Genomic DNA, 20,060 nt, shown 5'->3' on the forward strand with positions numbered 1-20,060 from the left:
AAACTTGAATTAGAATCGATGTGGGGTGTAACTGAGCCAGAAGCAGCCACTGAGGAATGTGATGTGGCTGTGGAAAAGTTTTAGCAAAACTTGATCAAACACCAGTAGTGACAGTGAAATTAACAACGGTGGACAAGAAAAAAAGATTCTGAGGAAGAGTCACTTAACCCGAAACGTGTACCTCTGATTTCTCTCCACAAATGCTGCCTGATGTGCTGAGCTTTTCCGGCAATTTCTGATTTTGTTTCAGCTTTACAGCATCCACAATTCTTTTGGTTTTAGGAAGGGAGAAACTTCAGTTGGAAACAACCGTGCTCAACTCAAATAAGGGTAATTAAAGAGGAATGAAGGCAGACCTGCCTGGCTAAGGGATTGTTTTACCACACTATTTTGTCCAAAAACCTCATGATTTTGACTATTTCAATCAAATATCCTCTTAAATTTCTCTTCTCCAAGGAAAATAGTCCCAATTTCTCCAAAATGTCTAGGTAACTGAAGCTCCTCATCTCAAACATTTCTTAAGAATCTTTTCTGCAGTCTCTGTACAGACTGACTTGAATTGGGTGCAAAACACCATTCAAAGGCCAAATCAATGCTTTACTCATGGTTAATATAATTTCTTTGCTTTTATACATGATGCTATTAGTGATAGCTAATATGTTGCATACTTTGTTAACTACTTGCTCAGCCTCTCCTGCCATCTTCAGTGACTTAAGTGTAGAGACATGCATGTCTCTCCGCCCCTGTACTCCCTTCAGAAGTGTACCTAGTATTTTGTATTCTCTCTTTATGATCATTCTACCACAATGAATCACTTCACACTTCCCTGCATTCAATTTAATCTGCAACTTGTTCACCTATTTCACGAACCTGTGTCCAATACTTCTCAATGCTCCAATTTCAGTAACTGTAGCCTGTAAACCAAAGTCTAAGTGATTAATACAAGTCAGGAAGAACAGAGGTCTTCATACTGACTCTGGGAGATTCCACATCAAAAACTGCTCCAGCGTGAAAATACTCCATTTCTATGCTGTAAGACTCTGACTCTATCCAGTAACCACTAATTTTCGTTTCCAGTCAATTAGCCAAATTCATAACCATGTTCCTACCATCCATTTTATTCTATGAGCTATAACTTTGCTCATAAATCTGTTGTGCAACACTTCAAATTCTTTTTTTTGATGTTAACTAGTTTGATTTGATAGCAATAGCAATACAAGTGAAAGAATAATTTCCAAAGCTGAATGTATTGGGAATTAGTCCAGGGCAATCATGCTTATTGCATTAATATCCATGAAGAAAATTTTAAAGTCATAATTAGTGAAGGGAATCACTTTCAATTTCGTAGTTAGTTAATTTGTCTCAACGAAAAGGAGCATAACATTCAGCAAGGAGATTAGTCATGCTGCAGTTTCAGGAGAGAGCATCATAAGCAAGTCTATAGTATAAAATAAGTGATGTAAAGCATTCAGTTCAGCTCTAAAAATGACTTCAATACAAACAGCTCCAAACAAAATCAGTGCTGGACAGCAGCCAAGTCAGTCTCACTTTAGAACAACGTATTCAAGTTTGTTGAGGCAGAAATAAAAGTCAAGTACTGCAGATACAAGAGATCTGAAATACAAACACCAAGTGTTAGAGAAACTCAGCAGGTTTGGCAGCATCTGCAGAGAGAGAAATACAATGTACAGAGTTCAATAGGACTTCTTTGAAACAGTTCTGAAGAGTCGTATTGGTTGTTTCTCTGTCCACTGACACTGCCAGATCTGCTAGGATTTCTCCAGGATGTCCTGTTTTGCTTTATTGTAGGTACAATGGACTTAGGAGCAGGAGTAGGCCATTTAGCCCTTCCAGACTATTTAATAAGATCATGGCTGACGTGGGTGTGGTCCCAACTTCATTTTGTGTCAGTCCCCCATAACCCTTGACTCCCCTGTTTACCAAAAATCCATCAACAACCCTCAGTATTGAATAGACCCAATGGCCCAACCTCCGCTGTTTTCTGGGAAGTAAATTCCGCACTGTAACAACCCTCAGAGAAAGAAATTCTCCTTCTCTCCATGTTAAAATGAGACTTTTTATTTTTAAACTATGTCCCATAGTACGAGTTTCTTGTACAAGGAGAAATACCCTCTCAGGTACCTCCCATGCTGCTGATCTAAGGTGCAAAGCATAAGTATTGTCACAGTGTTCACTGAGTGCAGAATAAACAGGGTAGGAATTTGAGAATTTGATGAATAGGAATTTGGTGCTGAGATGAAAGGTGGTGCTCCATTTTCCCTTTGAATTCCTCTGGGTGGATATTATTAAGCAACTTGTTTAGGCTTGTATGGCACACCTCTGGAGCAGGCAGGACTTGAATGCAGGCTTCCTGGCTCAGAGGTAGGGACACTACAATTGCAACACAAGAGCGCTTTAATTCCTTAGAGTAGTTTCCTAGGCCCAACAATCTTCAACTGCTTCAACAATGACCTTCTTTCCATCAATAGATTTGATGTTGGAATGTTCATTGCTGATTGCACAGTTTTCAGTGCCATTCACAGCTCCTCAGATGCTGAAGCTGTTTATGCTCAAATGCAACAAGATCTAAAGTAACCTTCAGGCTTGGGCTAATAAATGAAAAGTCATATTCATGGCCAGACGACCAGGCAATAGCCATCTCCAATAAGAGAAAGCCTAATCATCTCCCTTTGACATTTAATAACATTGACATCACTTTCTATTATCGACATCTTGAGTGTCACCAATAGTCAGAAAGTGAACTGGGCTGGCCACAGAAATACTGTGGCTATAAAAGCAAGTCAGAGACTTGTAATGTCATGCAGAAGGTACAAGACAGAAGTGTGTTGGAATACATGTCACTTGCCCGGATGAGTGCAACTCCAAGGACACTCGGGAAGATCAACACTATCAAAAGTAAAGCCACCCATTTGATTGGCACCCTATCACCACCTTCACCATTCACTCACTTAACTGCCAACACACGGTGGTGGAAGTGTGTAACATCTACAAGATGCAAGTCAGCAACTTGCCAAACTTCCTTTGACAGCATCTTCCAAACCTCGAACCTGTGCCATTTAGGAAAACAAAGCAGCACCTCCATGGGAACCTACAAGTACCCCCTCCAATCGGGGAAGCAGGGGTGCAGTGGTAACGTTACTGAACTAGAAATATTGCACCCTAAGCAAATGTTCTGACCAAGGAAGGTGGTAAAATTTGAAGTCCACGAAAACCTTGAATGAAAAGGTAGTTCAATGGTGACATTAACCGCTTTTGATTGTTGCCAAACTCCATTGGGTTCACAAATGTCCTTTAGCCTTCTGCATAATCCTTATCAGTCTCACTTACATGTGAATCCAACCTCAACATAGTTGACTCTCAACTGCTGTCAGGAGAACTAGTGGTGAACAATAAATAGTAGCAGACTCAGTGTTGCCCACATTCTGTTCATGAATTTTAAAAAGTCACACACTGACCCAACTTGGAACGATATCACAGTTCCTTCACTGTTGCAGGGTCAAAATCCTGGAACTCCTTCCCAAGCAATACCGTGAGCGTGCCTGGTTTGCAGCAGTTCAACAAGGTGGCTGGCCACAACGTCCTCAAGCGCATCACATCCAATGAATGAACAAAAACAAACTCTAAGAGAGTTTGAAAGATTAGATGCTGAGCAGCTGTTTTCACTGGAGATTTGAGAAGTATGGATCATTGCTTCATAATGAGGGACTTGTCATTTAGGACTGAGATGAAGAGAAATTGCTTCACTCATAGGTTGCAAATCATTGAAATTCTCAAATCCAGAGCTGTAGAAATTTAGCATATCAAAACTAAGACTGTCAGATTTTAGAGCACTGAGGGAATTGAGAAGTGTAGAGATTGAGCGATATCATCCGTGAATTTATTAAATGGCAGAGTGAGTTCGATGGACTGTCCAACTTCTCCTACTCCTATTTCTTATGTTCTTATGATCTCTTCATCTCAGTGGTGTTGTTCCTAACATAAATTGACTAAAGGCCGAGCATCCCTTAACAGAGAGAGAAATGCGGACAGGTGTAAAGAAGGCATTGTCACTTTCTTCCTGTAGAACAGCCAAGGATGGCATTGATGGACGTTTTGAACAGGATTTCATAAACCAGTCAATTCTGAGGGTTGAGGCTGCTGATTTAGGCAAGAAAATTGCACAACATTGATTGAGACATACGAGTCCCAGTTTAGAAATGTAACAGATAGAAACTTCATTAAATCAGAAATTGTATGTTTAAACACACTTGTTGGGCCATGAACAGTTTGTTTGATAGTGTCAGCCATTTGAAACCCAGTGCATTTTTATTCAGTAAATAAAAAGGTTAAGTCGCCGTGGTCATACCAGACCATCGGCTGTTCTCATTCGAGAGAGATAACTAGTGGTGATAACCTAACGTCAGGTGAGGGGAGAGGCTGAGGAGTGTCCTTAATGGTAATCACAGCCATTGTGTGTATTGAACCCACCCTGCTGGTATCACTCTGCTGTAAATGAACTGTTCAGTCATCTGAGTTAACTGACCCAGAAAATAGATCCTGGACAACCAACTTAAACAGTAAATTACTGGTAGATTTTAGGCAGTTTTATAATCTCAGTTATATCCCAGCATACCCCTGGAACATGCATCTCACTTAGTGTCATAGAGTCATACAGCATGGAAACAGATCCTTTGGTCTAATCAGTCCATGCCAAACATAATCCCAAACTAAACTAGTCCCACCTGCCTGCTCCTGGCTCATATCCCTCCCAGAACCTTTCCTATTCATATATCCATCCACATGTCTTTTAAATGTTGTAAATGTATCACATCCACCACTTCATCAGGAAGTTCATTCCACACATGAACCACCCTCTGTGTAAAAAATTTGCTTGTAGTGTCTTTTTAAAAATCTCTCTCCTCTCACCTTAAAAGTGTGCCCCCTAGTCTTGAAATTCCCCATCTTAAGAAAAAGTCAACTTCCTTCAACTCTATCCATACTTCTCATTATTTTATAAATTTCTCCTACTTGGATTTTGTAACAAGTTTTATCTTTTATTTTGTGTACCTTGATGCCTTGTACTGCTGCCAGTTCCACATCGAGTGTCACCAGGAAGAATCCTCTGACGCTGTCTCCTCCTGGCAATTTGAAGATAATGTCCAAATTTCTGGAAGAAAAGGTATTACCATCTAATGACCATGCTTAGTCCCAACTTAAAACGCTATGAATAGTAAACCTTTCTCTGACAGGTTGTTATCAATTCTCAATACAATTTACTATGTTCCAATGTACAGATCTTATCCTTGAAGTTTTGACCTGTTCAATTTGTACTTCTTTTACACTGAAGATAGTTGGGATGAGACTTCTTTGAAGAGATGATTTGTAATTATCAAACATTCAAAGTAACAGTTAGAAAAAGGGCACATACGGAAGAAAAGGTTAGGTTTCAAGTCACAAAACATGAAAATATCAAATGAGAAACAGCAAGCTCTGGAATCGTGAAATAAAAAACGAGATAATTTCAGCAGACCACCACCAAACACATTTTCCCCTCACTCCTCCGTCTACATTTCGCAGTGACCGGCCCCTCCGGGATACCCTAGTCCATTCCTTGGCCAGCAACATCACACCCCCACGTCCTACGGCACCTTCCCATGTAACCGCAGGAGAAGCAATACCTGCTCCTTCACCTCCTCCCTGCTTACCGTCCAAGGGCCTAAACAGCCCTTCCAGGTGAAGCAGCATTTCACCTGTACTTCCTCCAATCAGGTCTATTGCATTTGCTGCACCCAATGTGGCTTACTGTACATTGGAGAAACCAAACGCAGACTTTGCAGAATACTTCTACTCTATGTGCAAAAATGACTCTGACCTTCCCGTAGCTGGACATTTTAGCACAGCATCCTTCTCACGTGCCCACTTGACTGTCCTTAGAATGCTGCAGTGCTCCAGCAAATCACAGCGCAAACTAGAGGAACAACATCTCATCTTCAGACTAGGCACTTTACAAGCTTCAGATTGTGAACACCCTCTCATTCCTCAACTTTCCTTAGCTTTACTTGTTGTAATCTCTGTCACCATGTCCTCTCTCCCCTCCCACCACGGCAGTGGGACTGTTCTTTCCAGTTTGACAGTTAGACACAACATTGTTCTGCTATTCTCACATTCTGACCACTTAATCTGCTCAATAAACACCCCTTCTTCCCCAGCACTCCACCCCCCTCCACTATAGCATAAATGCTGCCCTCTCCACACTTCACATCAGCTCTAATGAAGAGTCATCTAGATTTCAAACATTTGCTTGCTCTCTCCATAGATGCTGCCTGACCCGCTGTGATTTACAGCATTGTTTGCTTTGAGTACAATTCCTATCAGATTAGTTAGCATTTGTCAAGAGATTTTAGGCAGTTTCAGAATCTCAGTAATATCCCAACATACCCCGGGAACATGCATCACACTTACAGTTACAGAGTCATGCAGCACGGAAACAGACCATTCGGTCTAATCAGTCCAAGGTTTGGATTGTACTGTATCCTGTGGAAGCAGTGGTCGAAATCCTACAGCCATAGTTTTTGATTGTATGCTTTTTATTGAGATCTGTCTCTTGATTAAACTTTACAAATATAAAACATAGTACTAAATTAGCCTGCAGCAGTGTTTTTAGCGCAATAAGACTGTGCTATTTTCTGGGTCTGCAGATTGTTAAGATGCGAAGATGGGCTTTACTAGAGTGATGGGCTCTTCCTGTCGGATGTGGTAGATTAGGGAGAATTTCCATAGATCATAGAACAGTACAGCACAGTACAGGCCCTTCGGTCCACGATGTTGTGCCGAACTTTTACCCTAAACCTAAGGTCTATCTAACCTCCAACCCTACCTTATACCATCATTCACATGCCTATCTAATAGCCGCTTAAGTGCCCCTAATGAGGCCAACTCCACTACCCTCTCCGGCAATGCATTCCACGCCCCTACCACTCTCTGAGTAAAGAACCTACCTCTGACGTCTCCCCTATATCTACCTCTACTCACTTTAAAACTATGCCCCCTCGTAATAGCTACCTCCACCCCAGGAAAAAGTCTCTGGCTATCCACTCTATCTATACATCTGATCATTTTGTACACCTCTATCAAGTCACCTCTCATCCTTCGTCATTCTAAAGAGAAAAGCCCTAGCTCTCTCAACCTTTCCTCATAAGAGCTTCCCTCCATTCCAGGCAACATCCTGGTAAATCTCCTGTGCACCTTTTCCAACGCTTCCACATCTCTCCTGTAATAAGACAACCAGAACTGGACACAATACTCCAGATGTGGCCGAACCAGGGTTTTGTATAGCTGGAGCATAACTTCACGGCTCTTGAACTCAATCCCTCTATTAATGAAGCTAACACACCAAACACCTTCTTAACAACTCTATCCACCTGGGTGGCGGCTTTCAGAGAACTGTGGACATGAACGCCAAGATCCCTCTGCTCCTCCACACTGCCAAGAATCTTTCCGTTAACTCTGTATTCTGCTTGCAAATTTGTCCTTCCAAAATGAACCACCTCACACTTTTCAGGGTTAAACTCCATGTTACTGATGATTATGACTGCAGAAAGTATGCTTGGTTGTGAATCCTATCAGATCACATGGATTGGTTGGAGTGACAGTTACAGGCAATGAGGAATTTCCAGAATCTGGGGATGGATGGCAGTTGCAGAAAGAAAGATTAACTGAAGGTACAGTCAGATAGATGGGTGACCTCCAGGAAAGGTAGGAGAAGGAGGCAAGTAGTTCAGGAGTCTCTTATGGCTATCCCCCTATCAAACAAGTATGCTGTTTTGGAAGATGTGGACTCTCAGGGGAATGTAGCACTGACAGCCAGGTTTCTGCGACCAAAACTGGCTCTAACGTAACAAGGAGTACGCCAGGTTCCATGTGGTCGATTGTGACGAGGGATTCTCTAGTCAGAGGCACAGACAGACTTTGTGTTGCCTTCCTGGCCAGGATCAAGGATAACTTGGAGAGGGTGCAGAATATTATCAAAAAGGCGAGAGGGACCAGCAGCAGGTCGTTGTACACGTTGGAACTAACAAAATAGGAAGAGATAACGACGAGATTCTGAGGAGAGAATATAGGAAGTTAGTCAGCAATTTAAAAATAGAGGTCCTTGAGGGGAATAATATCTGGATTACTCCCACTGCTACAAGCTAGTGAGGGTAGGAAAAGGAGGATAGAGCAGACCGATGTGTGGCTGAGGAGAAGGATTTACATTTTTGGATCATTAGAATCTCTTCTGGAGAAGAAGTGACCTCTGAGAAGGACAGATTGGAATGGGACTAATATACTGGAGGGGAGATTTGCTAAAGCTGTTTGGAAGGATTTAAATTACTAAGAGGTTGGGGAGGGAGGGTGGTTTGTGGTGGGACCCAGGAAGCTAGTGAGGAAAAAAAGCAATCTGAGACAGGTGGGGAAAGGAGTAAGTCAAACAGTTACGGCAGGGAAGAACAAAGCAGAGAATGAGATAGGACTGATAAGTTAAACTGCATTTATTTCAATGCAAGATGCCTAACAGGTAAGGCAGCTAAACTCGGGGCATGGCTGGGAACATGGGACTGGGATACCATAGCAATTTCAGAAATGTGACTCAGGGATGGACAGCTTAATGTTCCAGGTATAGATGCTATCGGAAAGATAGAAAGGGGAGCAGCGTTTTTGATTAAGAATAGCATTATGGTCGTACTTTAGGGAGGATATTCCTGGGAATACGTCCATGGAGGTTATATATGAGGAGCTGCGAAATAAGAAAGGAATGATCACCTTATTGTGGTTGTGCTATAGACCCCTCAGTACTCAGCGGGAAATTGAGAAACAAATTTGTGAGGATGTCTCAGTTATCTGTGAGAATAATAGGGTGGTTATGATAGGAGATTTTAATTTTCCAAACATAGCCTTGGACTGCCATCGTGTTAAAGGCTTGGATGGAGAGGAATTTGTTCAGTGTATCAGAAAATTTTCTGATTCAGTATGTAGATGGACCTACTAGAGAAGGTGCAAAACTTGACCTACTCTTGGGAAATAAGGCAGGGCAGGTAACTGAGGCATTAATGGGGGACGACTTTGGGGCCAGTGACCATAATTCTATTAGTTTTAATATAGCGACAAAAGGATAGACCGGACCTAAAAGTTAAATTTCTAAATTGGAGGAAGGCCGATTTTTGACGGTATTAGGCAAGAACTTTCAAAAGTTGATTGGGGGGGCCTGATGTTCACAGGTAAGGGGACAGCTGGAAAATGGGAGGCCTTCAAAATTGAGATGACGAGAGTCCAGAGATGGTATGTTGCTGTTAGAGTGAAGGGCAAGGCTGGAAGGTGTGGTGAATGCCGGATGACTAGGGAAACTGAGGTTTTGGTGAAGAAAAAGAAGGAAGCACATGTCAGGTATAGACAACAAGGATCAAGTGAATCCCTGGAAGAGTATAAAGGCAGTAGGAGTATGCTACAGAGAGAAATCAGGAGGGCAAAAAGGGAACATGAAACAGCTTTGGCAAACAGGGTTAAGACGAATCCAAAGGGATTGTACAAATACATGAAGGTCAAAAGGGTAACTAGGGAGAGAATAGGGCCCATTAAAGATCAACAATGTGTGAAACCACAGGAGCTGGGAGAAATACTAAATGAGTATTTTGCATCAGTGTTTACTGTGGAGAAGGATATGGAAGATACAAAAGGTGGGGAAATAAATAGCGACATCTTGTAAAATGTCTGTATTACAGAGGAGGAGGTGCTGCACATCTTCAAATGCATAAAGGTGGATAAATCTCCAGTACCTAATCAGGTGTATGGTAGAACTCTGTGGGAAATGAGGAAAGAGATTGCTGGGCCTCTTGCTGAGATATTTGTATCATCGATAGCCGCAGGTGGGGTGCCAGAAGACCGGATGTTGGCTAATGTTGTGCCACTGTTTAAGAAAGGTGGTAAGGAAAAGCCTGGGAACTATAGACCGGTGAGTCTGACACAGTGCTGGGCAAGGTGTTGGAGGGAATCCTGAGGGACAGGATTTCCATGTATTTGGGAAGGAAAGGACTGATTAGGGATAGTCAACATGGCTTTGTGCATGCATCTCTCATCAACTTGATTGAGTTTTTTGAGGAGCTAATGAAGAGGATTGATGAGGGCAGAGCAGTGGATGTGATCTATATGGACTTCAGTAAGGCATTTGACAAGGTTCCTCATGGTAAACTGGTTAGCAAGATTAGATCACGTGGAATACAGGGAGAACTAGCTATCTGGATACAAAATTGGCTCAAAGGTAGAAGACAAAGGGTGGTGGTGGATGGTAGCTTTTCAGACTGAGGCCTGTTATCAGCAGTGCGCCACAAGGATCGGTGCTGGGTCCACTGCTTTTCATCATTTATATAAATGATTTGGATGTGAACATAGGAGGTATGGTTAGTAGGTTTGCAGATGATTCTAAAATTGGATGTGTACTTGATAGCGAAGAAGGTTACTTCAGAATAGAACGGGATCTTGATCAGATGGGTCAATGGGACAAGGTGTGGCAGATGGAGTTTAATTTAGATAAACGTGAGGCGCTGCATTTTGGAAAGGCAATTCAGGGCAGGGCTTATACACTTAACAGCAAGGGCCTGGGGAGTGTTGCTGAATAGCAAGACCTTGGAGTGCAGATTCATATTTCCTTGAAAGTGGAGTTGCAGTTAGATAGGACAGTGAAGAAGGCGTATCGTATGCTTGCCTTTATTGGTCAGTGCATTGAGTATAGGAGTTGGGAGGTCATGTTGAGCTGTACAGGACATTGGTTCGGCCACTTTTGAAGTATGGCGTGCAATTCTGGTCTCCCTCCTATATGGAGGTTGATGTGAAACTTGAAAGGGTTCAGAAAAGATTTACAAGGATGTTACCAGGGTTTGAGCTATAGCAAGAGGCTGAATAGGCTGGGGTTATTTTCCCTGGAGCGTCAGAGGGTGAGGAGTGACCTTATGGAAGTTTATAAAATCATAAGGGGCATGTTTAGGGTAAATGGACGAGGTCTGTTCCCCAGGGTGGGGGGCTGAGTTCAAAACTAGAGGGCATATGTTTAAGGTGAGAGTGGAATGGTATAAAAGGGACCTGATGGCAACTTTTTCACACGGAAAGTGGTGCATATATGGAATGAGCTGCCAGAGGAAGTGGTGGAGTCTGATACAGTTACAACATTTAAAAGGCATCTGGATGGGTACATCAATAGGAGGAGTTTGGAGGGATATGGGCCAAGTTCTGGCAAATGGAACTAGATTTATACAGGATATCTGGTCAGGATGAGTTGGACCGAAGGGTCTGTTTCCGTGGTGTGTATCTGAATGACTGTATGACTGGAGATCTCAAAGATGGTGCTCGTGAAAATCTTTTTAGTGATAGAACCTCCAAAGTAGATTGGAGAAAAACACACTCACACGTTTGTCTTACATTCAAATTTTGAAAGAGAAACAGAAATTGCTGGAGAAACTCAGCAGGTCTGGCAACACCTGTGGGAAGAAAATACAGTTAACATTTCAAGTCCAGTGACTGTTCATCAGAACATTCAAGTTTTCTTGGATGGATCTTCATGCCTGCCCAGATGATACATGCCACAACTGGGAAGATCGATAATTTTAGCAGTCAACATGATGGAACCTGGGATTGAAACAGCAGAGACAGTGTTCTTTCCAAAGGCTTCTGAATGTCCTTAACCACTCATAGAAATACACCCATTATTGTATCAAACATGGCTGTTTTAATTTCCGTGGGATCATCCTTTCAGTGAATTACAGATACATGCAGTGGTCAATGCTTGTCTTTGTAGCAAGAAATAGTCACATGCTTCAGTTGTGTTCTCCAGATCATACTGGCTATACGCCCCTGAAAATTCCACTCCTGCTCAAACTCACAGGATGTAAGTGCAGGACGTAGGTTGTCGATGTGTGTGAATACAAAGATATGTCCCCATTTTCATCAACAGTTGGTACAACCAGTCTTTATAGCCAGATAACCAGACTTGCAGCAGATAATTATTATCGCGCAGATTCAATCAAGCTGAAGACTCTTGTTCAACGTAGGACAGCATGAATGGCAGGAATGTTATGACACTCATAAGGGGTGAATGAACAGTAACTGGAGAGTGAATAGGGCCCCTAAATGTCAATAATGCCGTCTATGTGTGGAATCACAGGAAATGGGTGAAATACTAAATGAGTTTTCACATCAGTATTTACTGTAGAGTAAGACAGGGAAGCTAAGAAACTTGGGGAAATAAATAGTGATATCTTGAAAAGAGTCCACATTATAACAGAGGTGCTAGAGGTCTTAAACCACATAAAGATAATAAATCTCCGGACCCTGATCAGGTGCACCCAAAAATATTGTAGGAAACTAGGGAAGAAATTGTGGGGCCCCTGGAAAAGATATTCATATCATCGACTACCACGGGTGAGGTGCCAGAAGACTGGAGCGTGGTGATTGTTGTGCCACTGATTAAGAAAGGCTGCAAGGAGAAGCCATGGAATTATTGACCAGTGAGTCTGACGTCAGTCATGGGTAATTTGTTGGAGGGGATTCTGAGAGACAGGATTTACATGCATTTTGCAATGCAAGGACTGATTAGGGATCGTCAGTATGGCTTTGCATAGGGAAAATAGTGTCTCACAAACTTGAGTTTTTTTGAAGAGTTTACTCAGAAGATAGATGATTGCAGAGCAGTAGACGTTGTCTACATGGACTTTAGCAGGCCTTCGATAAGATTTTGCACAGTCGACAGATTAGTAAGGTTAAATCACATGGGATACAGGGAGAACTAGCCATTTGGATTTAAAATTGGCTTGATGGTAGGAGACAGAGGGTTGTTGTTCTTACTGGAGGTCTGTGACCAGCAGTGTGCCACAGGGCTTGGTGCTAGGTCCACTGATAGTCGTTATTTATATAAATTGTTTGGATGAGAATATAGTACGTTTAGTTGGTTAGTAAGTTTGTAGATGACAATAGAACTGGTCAGATAGTGGACAGTGAAGAAGGTTATCTCAGAGTATCTCAAGGTCTTGATCAGCTCGGCCATTGGACCAAAGAGTGGCAGGTGGAGTTTCATTTCAATAAATGGGAGATATTGTATTTTGCTAAGATAAACAAGGGCATGAATTACATAGTTAATGGTAGCGCCTGGGGTGTGTTGTCGAACTGAGAGACCTAGGGGTGCAGGTAAGCAGTTTCTTGAAAGTGCGGTCACAAGTAAACAGGATGGTGAAAGAGGCATTTGGCACACTTGCCTTCGTCGGTCAGGGTATTAAGTACAAGAGTTGGGACGTCATGTTCCAGCTGTCCAAGACATTAGTAAGGCCCTTTGTAGAATATTGCATACAATTCTGCTCACCCTGTTATCAGAAGGATGTTGTTACACTGGAAAGGGTGCAGAAAATATTTGCAAGGTTTGAATTTTAAGAAGAGGCTGGATAAGCTGAGATATTTTTACCTGGAGCGTCGGAGGCTGAGGGGTGACCTTAAAGAAGTTTATCAAATCATGAGAGACATAGGGAAGGTGACTAGCCGAGGTCTTTCTTCCCCAGGGCGGGAGTCCAGAACTAGAGGGCATAGGTTTAAGGTGAGAGGGGAAAGATTTAAAAACACCTGAGGGGCAATTTTTTCACGCAGAGGCTGAAATATTGAATGAGCTGCCAGACGAAGTGGCTAGGTCCGTACAATTACAGCATCTAAAAGACATTTGGACAGGTATATGAATAGAAAAGGTTTTCAGGGACAAGGACCAAACAAAGGCAACTGGGACTTGTTCACTTCAGAATACCTGGTTGGTGTGGACAAGTTGGACCAAAGGGTCTGTTTCCATGCTGTATGACTTTATGACTATGACTCTATCACTACTACCACATCTCATCCTGATATTCTATTGTCATATCAGAATAAGCTATCATTCTATGATGACTTTAATAAGGTACACAAAATACAAGTGCAATGCCAACTGTTTCAAGGTTGTACACAGATTTGTCTATAATCTAGGGTCATAGAGTCATACAGCATAGAAAAAGGCCCTGCAGTGAATTTATACTTCTCAAACCCATTGGAGTTTGGAACCTTACAACCCAGCTGAGAAAGGAGGCAAAAATTCTTTTCATCTGACTTGGGAATTAATGGATCCATCCAGGAGCTGCATTTGTGTGTTCAAAAATAAGACATCAAATTCAGCTTCAAAGTTGCAACCAAGAACAAGCATAAACTCATGTTCATCTGATGTTTGATAAATTTGTGTAATTAAACCTCCTGAGATCAAGTTAGGTTTCCTCCCCACACCAAAAGATGGGAAACTGTTGCAAACTTACAAGTGCAGTAAAATTACAAGTTACCTTTACAATTTGAGAAAACATGGAATACGGTAAAAGGCTATTTGGCCCATAGTTCTTACTTTCACAAACCACAACAATGTAGTGGTCATCGAACTGACTCCCCATTTTAATCTCGAAACAGAAAATTCTGTAAGTTTACTTCATAAGCCTAAAGCTATTTGAGTAAAATTCAACATGCCAAGTGAAAAAAACTAATTATTGTATCTCTATCTAAGCATCTTAAGAGTCTTTATCCACTGGAATGAAATTGAACCAGTTGTAGACTTGTTTTTACTGAACTGCAAAGAAGTTGCATTGACCTCAGATTTGACAGGAGGCTATTAATTCTGTCATCACATTGTCTGCTTACATCTGTTCCTACATTAAAAGGCATCATCTCAAAGGAGAAAAGAACAGTATTGCCCTTACCTCAGCTCCATTGTCCTGGAAATATTCATCAAAGATTGATATGAAAAGAAAAGAAAATTTTAGCGTTTTCTGCCGTTTACATCAAGAAGCAACAATTAGTAGCCGTCACAAATTCACATACATTTTATATAATATGTAAGTGATAATTTTAATATGGAAAGTGATATGAATTTGTAGTCATAATAATGTCCCACAGAAGACGTGAGTGCGCAAGATGGGATGGAGGGTGATATCTAGCAGAGACTAAGATTTGAATAGCAGAGTGGAAATAGAGAATAGGAATTAATGGGACTGTTTCAGAATGGAAAGTGTTGGTTAGTATGGTGTCAGATCTGTGCTTGAGCCCCAGCTATTCCCAAAGGCATCAACTATTTCATTGAGCAAGTCAAATGCAATATTTTCAAGTTTGCTGATAATATAAAAATACGAGAAATTATGAGTGTTAAGAGGAAATCAAGAGACTTCAAGGCAGTTTAAACAGTCTGTGTGTGTGAACAAATACATAGCAAATGCAGCAATGCATGCACAAATATGAAGTTATCCACTTCACCAGAATAACAAAATATTATTTAAATAGATAGATTAGGAAATTTTGATATGCAAAAGAATCTAGGTGTTCTTGTAAACTAGTCACTGATTGAAAACATGCAGATGCAGCAAGCAAATGTTAGGCAAACAGGAAGGTAAATCATATGTTGGCATCCATTGCAAAGAGGATTTGTACACGCAAGTAATGACATCTTGCTGCAGCTGTACAGAGCCTTGGTGAGATAACACCTGGACGTTTGTGCACTGTTTTGATGTTTTTACCTCAGAAAGGATGTACTTGCCAGAAGAGGAATGCAGTAAAGGTTCAGCAGACTGATTCCTGGGATGAAAACATTGTATGTGGAGAGATTGTGTCAACTAGGCCTGAATTCACTGGAGTTTAGAAGAGTGTAGAAGATTGAGAAAGTTTCTTAATGAAATGTACACAATTATGAGAGGGACGGACAGACTGGATGCAGGGATGATGTTTCTTTTGACCAGGAGGCTATTGAACAAGAGGTCCTGGTCTCAAAATACAGGGTGGACTATTTATGACTGAGGTGAGGAGAAATTTCTTCACTCAGAGGGTGGTGAACTTGTGGAATTTTCTAATACAGAATGGTGTGGTGATGAAGTTCCTGGCCTATATTTATGGAAGAAATAGGTAGAAACTGAAGTCATCAAAGGGTATGGGTGCATAATTCTTTGAAATTTGAATCACAGGTAGACAGAGTGGTTAAGAAGGCATCTAGCACGCTTGCCTTCATTGCTCACACCTTTGAGTTTAGGAGTTGGGACGTCATATTGAGTTTTTTAGGACATTGGTGAGGCTTCTTCTGGAGTACTGTGTACAATTCTGGTTGCCTTGTTATCGGAAGGACATTATTAACCAGGAGACATTTCAGAAAAGATAAATCAGGAATGGAGGGTTTGAAATATAAAAATAGACTGGCTAGGCTGACTGTTATCACTGGAGCATAGGAGGTTGAGGGGTGAATTTATTGAGGTTTATAAAATCATGAGGAGAATAGATAAGGTGAATGACAAGGGTCTTTTCCCTAGGGCAGGGGAGTTCAAAATTAGGAGGTATGTCTTAAAGTGAGAGGAGAAAGATTAAAAAAGGGCATGGGGGGCAACTTTTTTACGTAGAGAGTGATTCATGCGTCAAGTGATCTGCCAGAGAAAGTGATGGATAGAGGTACAGTTACAATGTTTAAAAGACATTTGGATAAGTTGATAAATAGAAAAGGTTTAGAGGGGTATAGTCCAAGTACAGGCAGGTAGGACTAGTTTAGTTTGGGAACATGGTTGGCTTGGACTGGTTGAACCAAAGGGTCCATTTCCATGCAATATGACTCTATGACTGTATGATCTGTAGATTACCAAGGTTATAAAAAGTTATAAAGTTATAAAAAGTTATACAGTTATAAAAAGAGAGTGATATGCGAGAGAAATATTCCAACAGGCTTCATTTCAGGTCTGAACAAAAATGACCCTATTCATAGTAAGAAGCTATATCTTCTGTCTCCGCCTCATGATGTGATGAAGCATGCTCCCCAATGACTTTCACACACAACCATTTGTTTCAAGCAGATGTGGTGTGTTTATTGCAAAATCTGATGACACATGCTTCAGTTGTGACATTGATGTAGCCTGGTTCCATGGAGCAACATATCCATCTTTATTCATGACTATTTGGTGCTTCCCATCATGACAAGCTGTCTGCCTCTCCCTCTGTCTTAGAAACTAATGTAAGGCACAGAGGCCTGCAGCCTGAAAATGAGCACTGAAGACTGTGTGCTAAAAAAGGGGCAGAAAGTATGCAGAGGTTGGAAACTTGTAAGACAACACAATTCAAATATACACTATGAAAGCAAGCTAAGATCCATAAGAGGCACCCTGTGCAGATGCATAAGGTACATGTGCACACAAAGCAACCTGGCAGAAACACACAAGTCGTAAATGCCTATGAGATCCAAGGCAAGGTGGTAGGTAAGTTGGTTCAAGAGTGGACATGATGATGTGGTGAGGTTATGCCAACCTGTGTAGAAGTAGGAAGATGGCATTCATGGAAGACCAATGACATTGTGTTGAAGACAAAGTTGGATGGTAGCTGGGATTTGCAGGCATAGAGTCATACAGCATGGAAATAGACCCTTCGGTCCAACTAGTCTATGCTGACCATGTTCCCAAACTAAACTAGTCCGATTTGCCTGCGTTCAGTGAGTTGCTGCCACCTGATACCCACTCCGATTTACATGCCAAGAATTTATGCTGTCTAGTTTGTCTGGTAAGTAGCGGAGAATTAGAAGTGGTATACAGGTTATGCCATTTAAGGTCTTAATGAGATGCAAATGCAGGGAAATAAGGTAGTCAACCCTCCTGAGCAAATTCTGAAATTGCCATTTAAAGTTTAAATGGAAAACTGGAAAAAATATTCTTGAAGCAAGATTTGAATTTTTTTCATTCTTACCAATCTTTCTCACCGTTACCAGTACAACACCAGGGAGGGAAAAATTAACATGCAAAGTCTGCATACATGAATGGCAGAATCAAAGTTCTTACCCATTGCTGTCTTTTTTCTTCCAATTTGTTAAAACACAGTCTGCATGAACTAAGATAGGTGGTAGCCCAAGGATTTTGGATACTTCACAGTATGGCACTGCAAGACTCTTGGGCAGTACCTGGTGTTTAAAATAAATAAGAACATAAGTAGTAAGAAAATGAATAGGCCATTCAGCCCCTCACGCATGCTCTGCTGTCATACAATCACAGCTGATCTCCAGTCTCAAATTTTATCTTCCAGCTGTATCCACATTTCCCTTGGCAACCCAAAATCTATTGACCTCTATCTTGAACATACTAAGTGACTGATTAACTACAGACTTCTGGGGTGACTATTTCAAAGATCTACAACCTTCCGAATGAAAAAGAAACTCCTCATCTCACTCTGAAATGGCAGACCCCTTAACCTGGGACCATGACCCCTAAGTTCCAGACTCCCTATCAATACCAAACATTTGAAATTAATCGTTTACTGCCGGTCAAGTACCCTTCAGCTTTCTAGACTCTATGCTTTGGAATATTTTTTCTGCACTTTGCACTTTCTTCTGTTAAAAATCTCCTTATACCATTTTTCTAACAAATTTTGTGTTCACCTCTCCTCATCGGGATTTCTTCAGTTTCCTGTCTTATTTTAGTTATGCCATGCGACTTTTCTTTAAACTTTACAGACATTAAATAAATGCAAATTGTTGAATCTGAACATGTGATTTCATTTATGTCGAAGGTTGCAACACAGTTGAAGTAATATCTGTAAATAAACCTTTTTGGGAAATTATCTACATGGCATTTACAGGCTCATCATACAAAAAAATCTCTTTCAATTATCAGCTTACCCAGAACTCAAACAATACCTATTTATCAAAACTACTGGATTAACTGACAGGTATTTTGATGCCCTGGCCATGTCCACTTGTACCATCTGGGATACTTCTGAGTAGGTCCACTCCCACCAATGCTTCTTATCGGTATTCACCTATATTTCTGATATCACAGTGCGAAGGATAACCATGCAAAGTCTTCAGCAAAGGTTAGCTCAATCTTGATTAACAGTGAAGGTTTACATTGCACTTCATTCGAGCTACATTACACTCGATTTACATGTTTGTCTCCTGAGAGACATCAAGCTCCTGTTATGAGTAAGCCCACATTACTGTTAGCTGCACAGACTTAACACTAGAATTTCAACAACTGAACAACTGGCAGTTCTGAAAAAGGGTATTAATGAACTTGAAACGTTAACTGTTTCTGGCTCCACAAATGCTGTCAGACCTCCTGTGTTTCTCCAGCACTTTATATTTTCATTTCAGATTTCCAGCATTTGCAAGTTTTTTTTTCATTTGAACAACTGGTTAGTTCCTCCCAGGAACTTTCTATCCCAATGGGCAGAGATTATCTTGTGATGTCAGTTACTAATTGCCTTATAGAACAATTATGACTCTTAATTCTTGCTGTATAGTTCCCGGCGATTGCCCAGACTCCACACTATAGCAATGTAAACAGTTGTAGTGGTGATGTCACTGGACTAGCAATCCAGAGCCCAGGACAACCCCCTGGGGTTGTGCATTCAAAACCCACCACAGCAGCTTGTAGAATTTAAATTCAATCAATAAACTCTGAAGGCGAATGTTATTCTCAGCAATGACAATCGTGAAACAATTGGCAACTGTCATGAAAACCCGTCTGGTCCAATTGTGTCCTTTTAGAAAAGCAAACCTTCTATCCTCCCCACTGTGGCCTGCATATGACTCTACACCCACACCAATGTGGCTGGCTGATAACTTTCCTGTGAATGGTCTTCGCAAGTCCCTCAGTTCAAGTGTAATGATTGGCCTACAAATGCTGTCCTTCCCAGTGACACCCAAATCCTTGTGAAAGAATAATTTAGACGTTAGTAACAAGCCAGCAGCCAAGGAAAGAATCGTAATCAGCCCTGTTGCTGTTCTACAAATGCATGGTCATGCATTTACAGCATAGAGAATTGTCATGCAAGCCCAAACCTGTACAGTGGCTCCTTATCATAGTATACATACAGATTTTACCACCAGGATTTTCTGTAGTGCAAACATCTTTTGAACTATGACATAAAACTCTAACAAATCAGTGAAGAAATTAAGAGATAGTAGGAACTGCAGATGCTGGAGAATCCGAGACAACAAGGTGCAGGGCTGGATGAACACAGCAGGCCAAGCAGCA

At 41.3% G+C, this 20,060-nt stretch overlaps 1 protein-coding gene across 2 annotated transcripts in view; it reads right to left on the reverse strand.

Moving 5' to 3' along the window:
* ido1 (indoleamine 2,3-dioxygenase 1) overlaps nt 1-20,060 on the reverse strand; it is a 47,717-nt gene that overhangs the window by 12,525 nt on the left and 15,132 nt on the right. For both annotated transcript variants that reach the window (XM_048618758.1, XM_048618759.1), the window contains exons 5-7: nt 17,868-17,986; nt 14,775-14,789; nt 5,068-5,167 (exon numbers count right to left, since the gene is read on the reverse strand). In XM_048618758.1, the coding sequence (XP_048474715.1) occupies nt 5,068-5,167; nt 14,775-14,789; nt 17,868-17,986 (234 nt within the window). The remainder of the gene's footprint in view (nt 1-5,067; nt 5,168-14,774; nt 14,790-17,867; nt 17,987-20,060) is intronic.

This window comes from Rhincodon typus, chromosome 40 (assembly GCF_021869965.1).
Source record: "Rhincodon typus isolate 14 chromosome 40, sRhiTyp1.1, whole genome shotgun sequence".
Lineage (NCBI taxonomy): Eukaryota > Metazoa > Chordata > Chondrichthyes > Orectolobiformes > Rhincodontidae > Rhincodon > Rhincodon typus.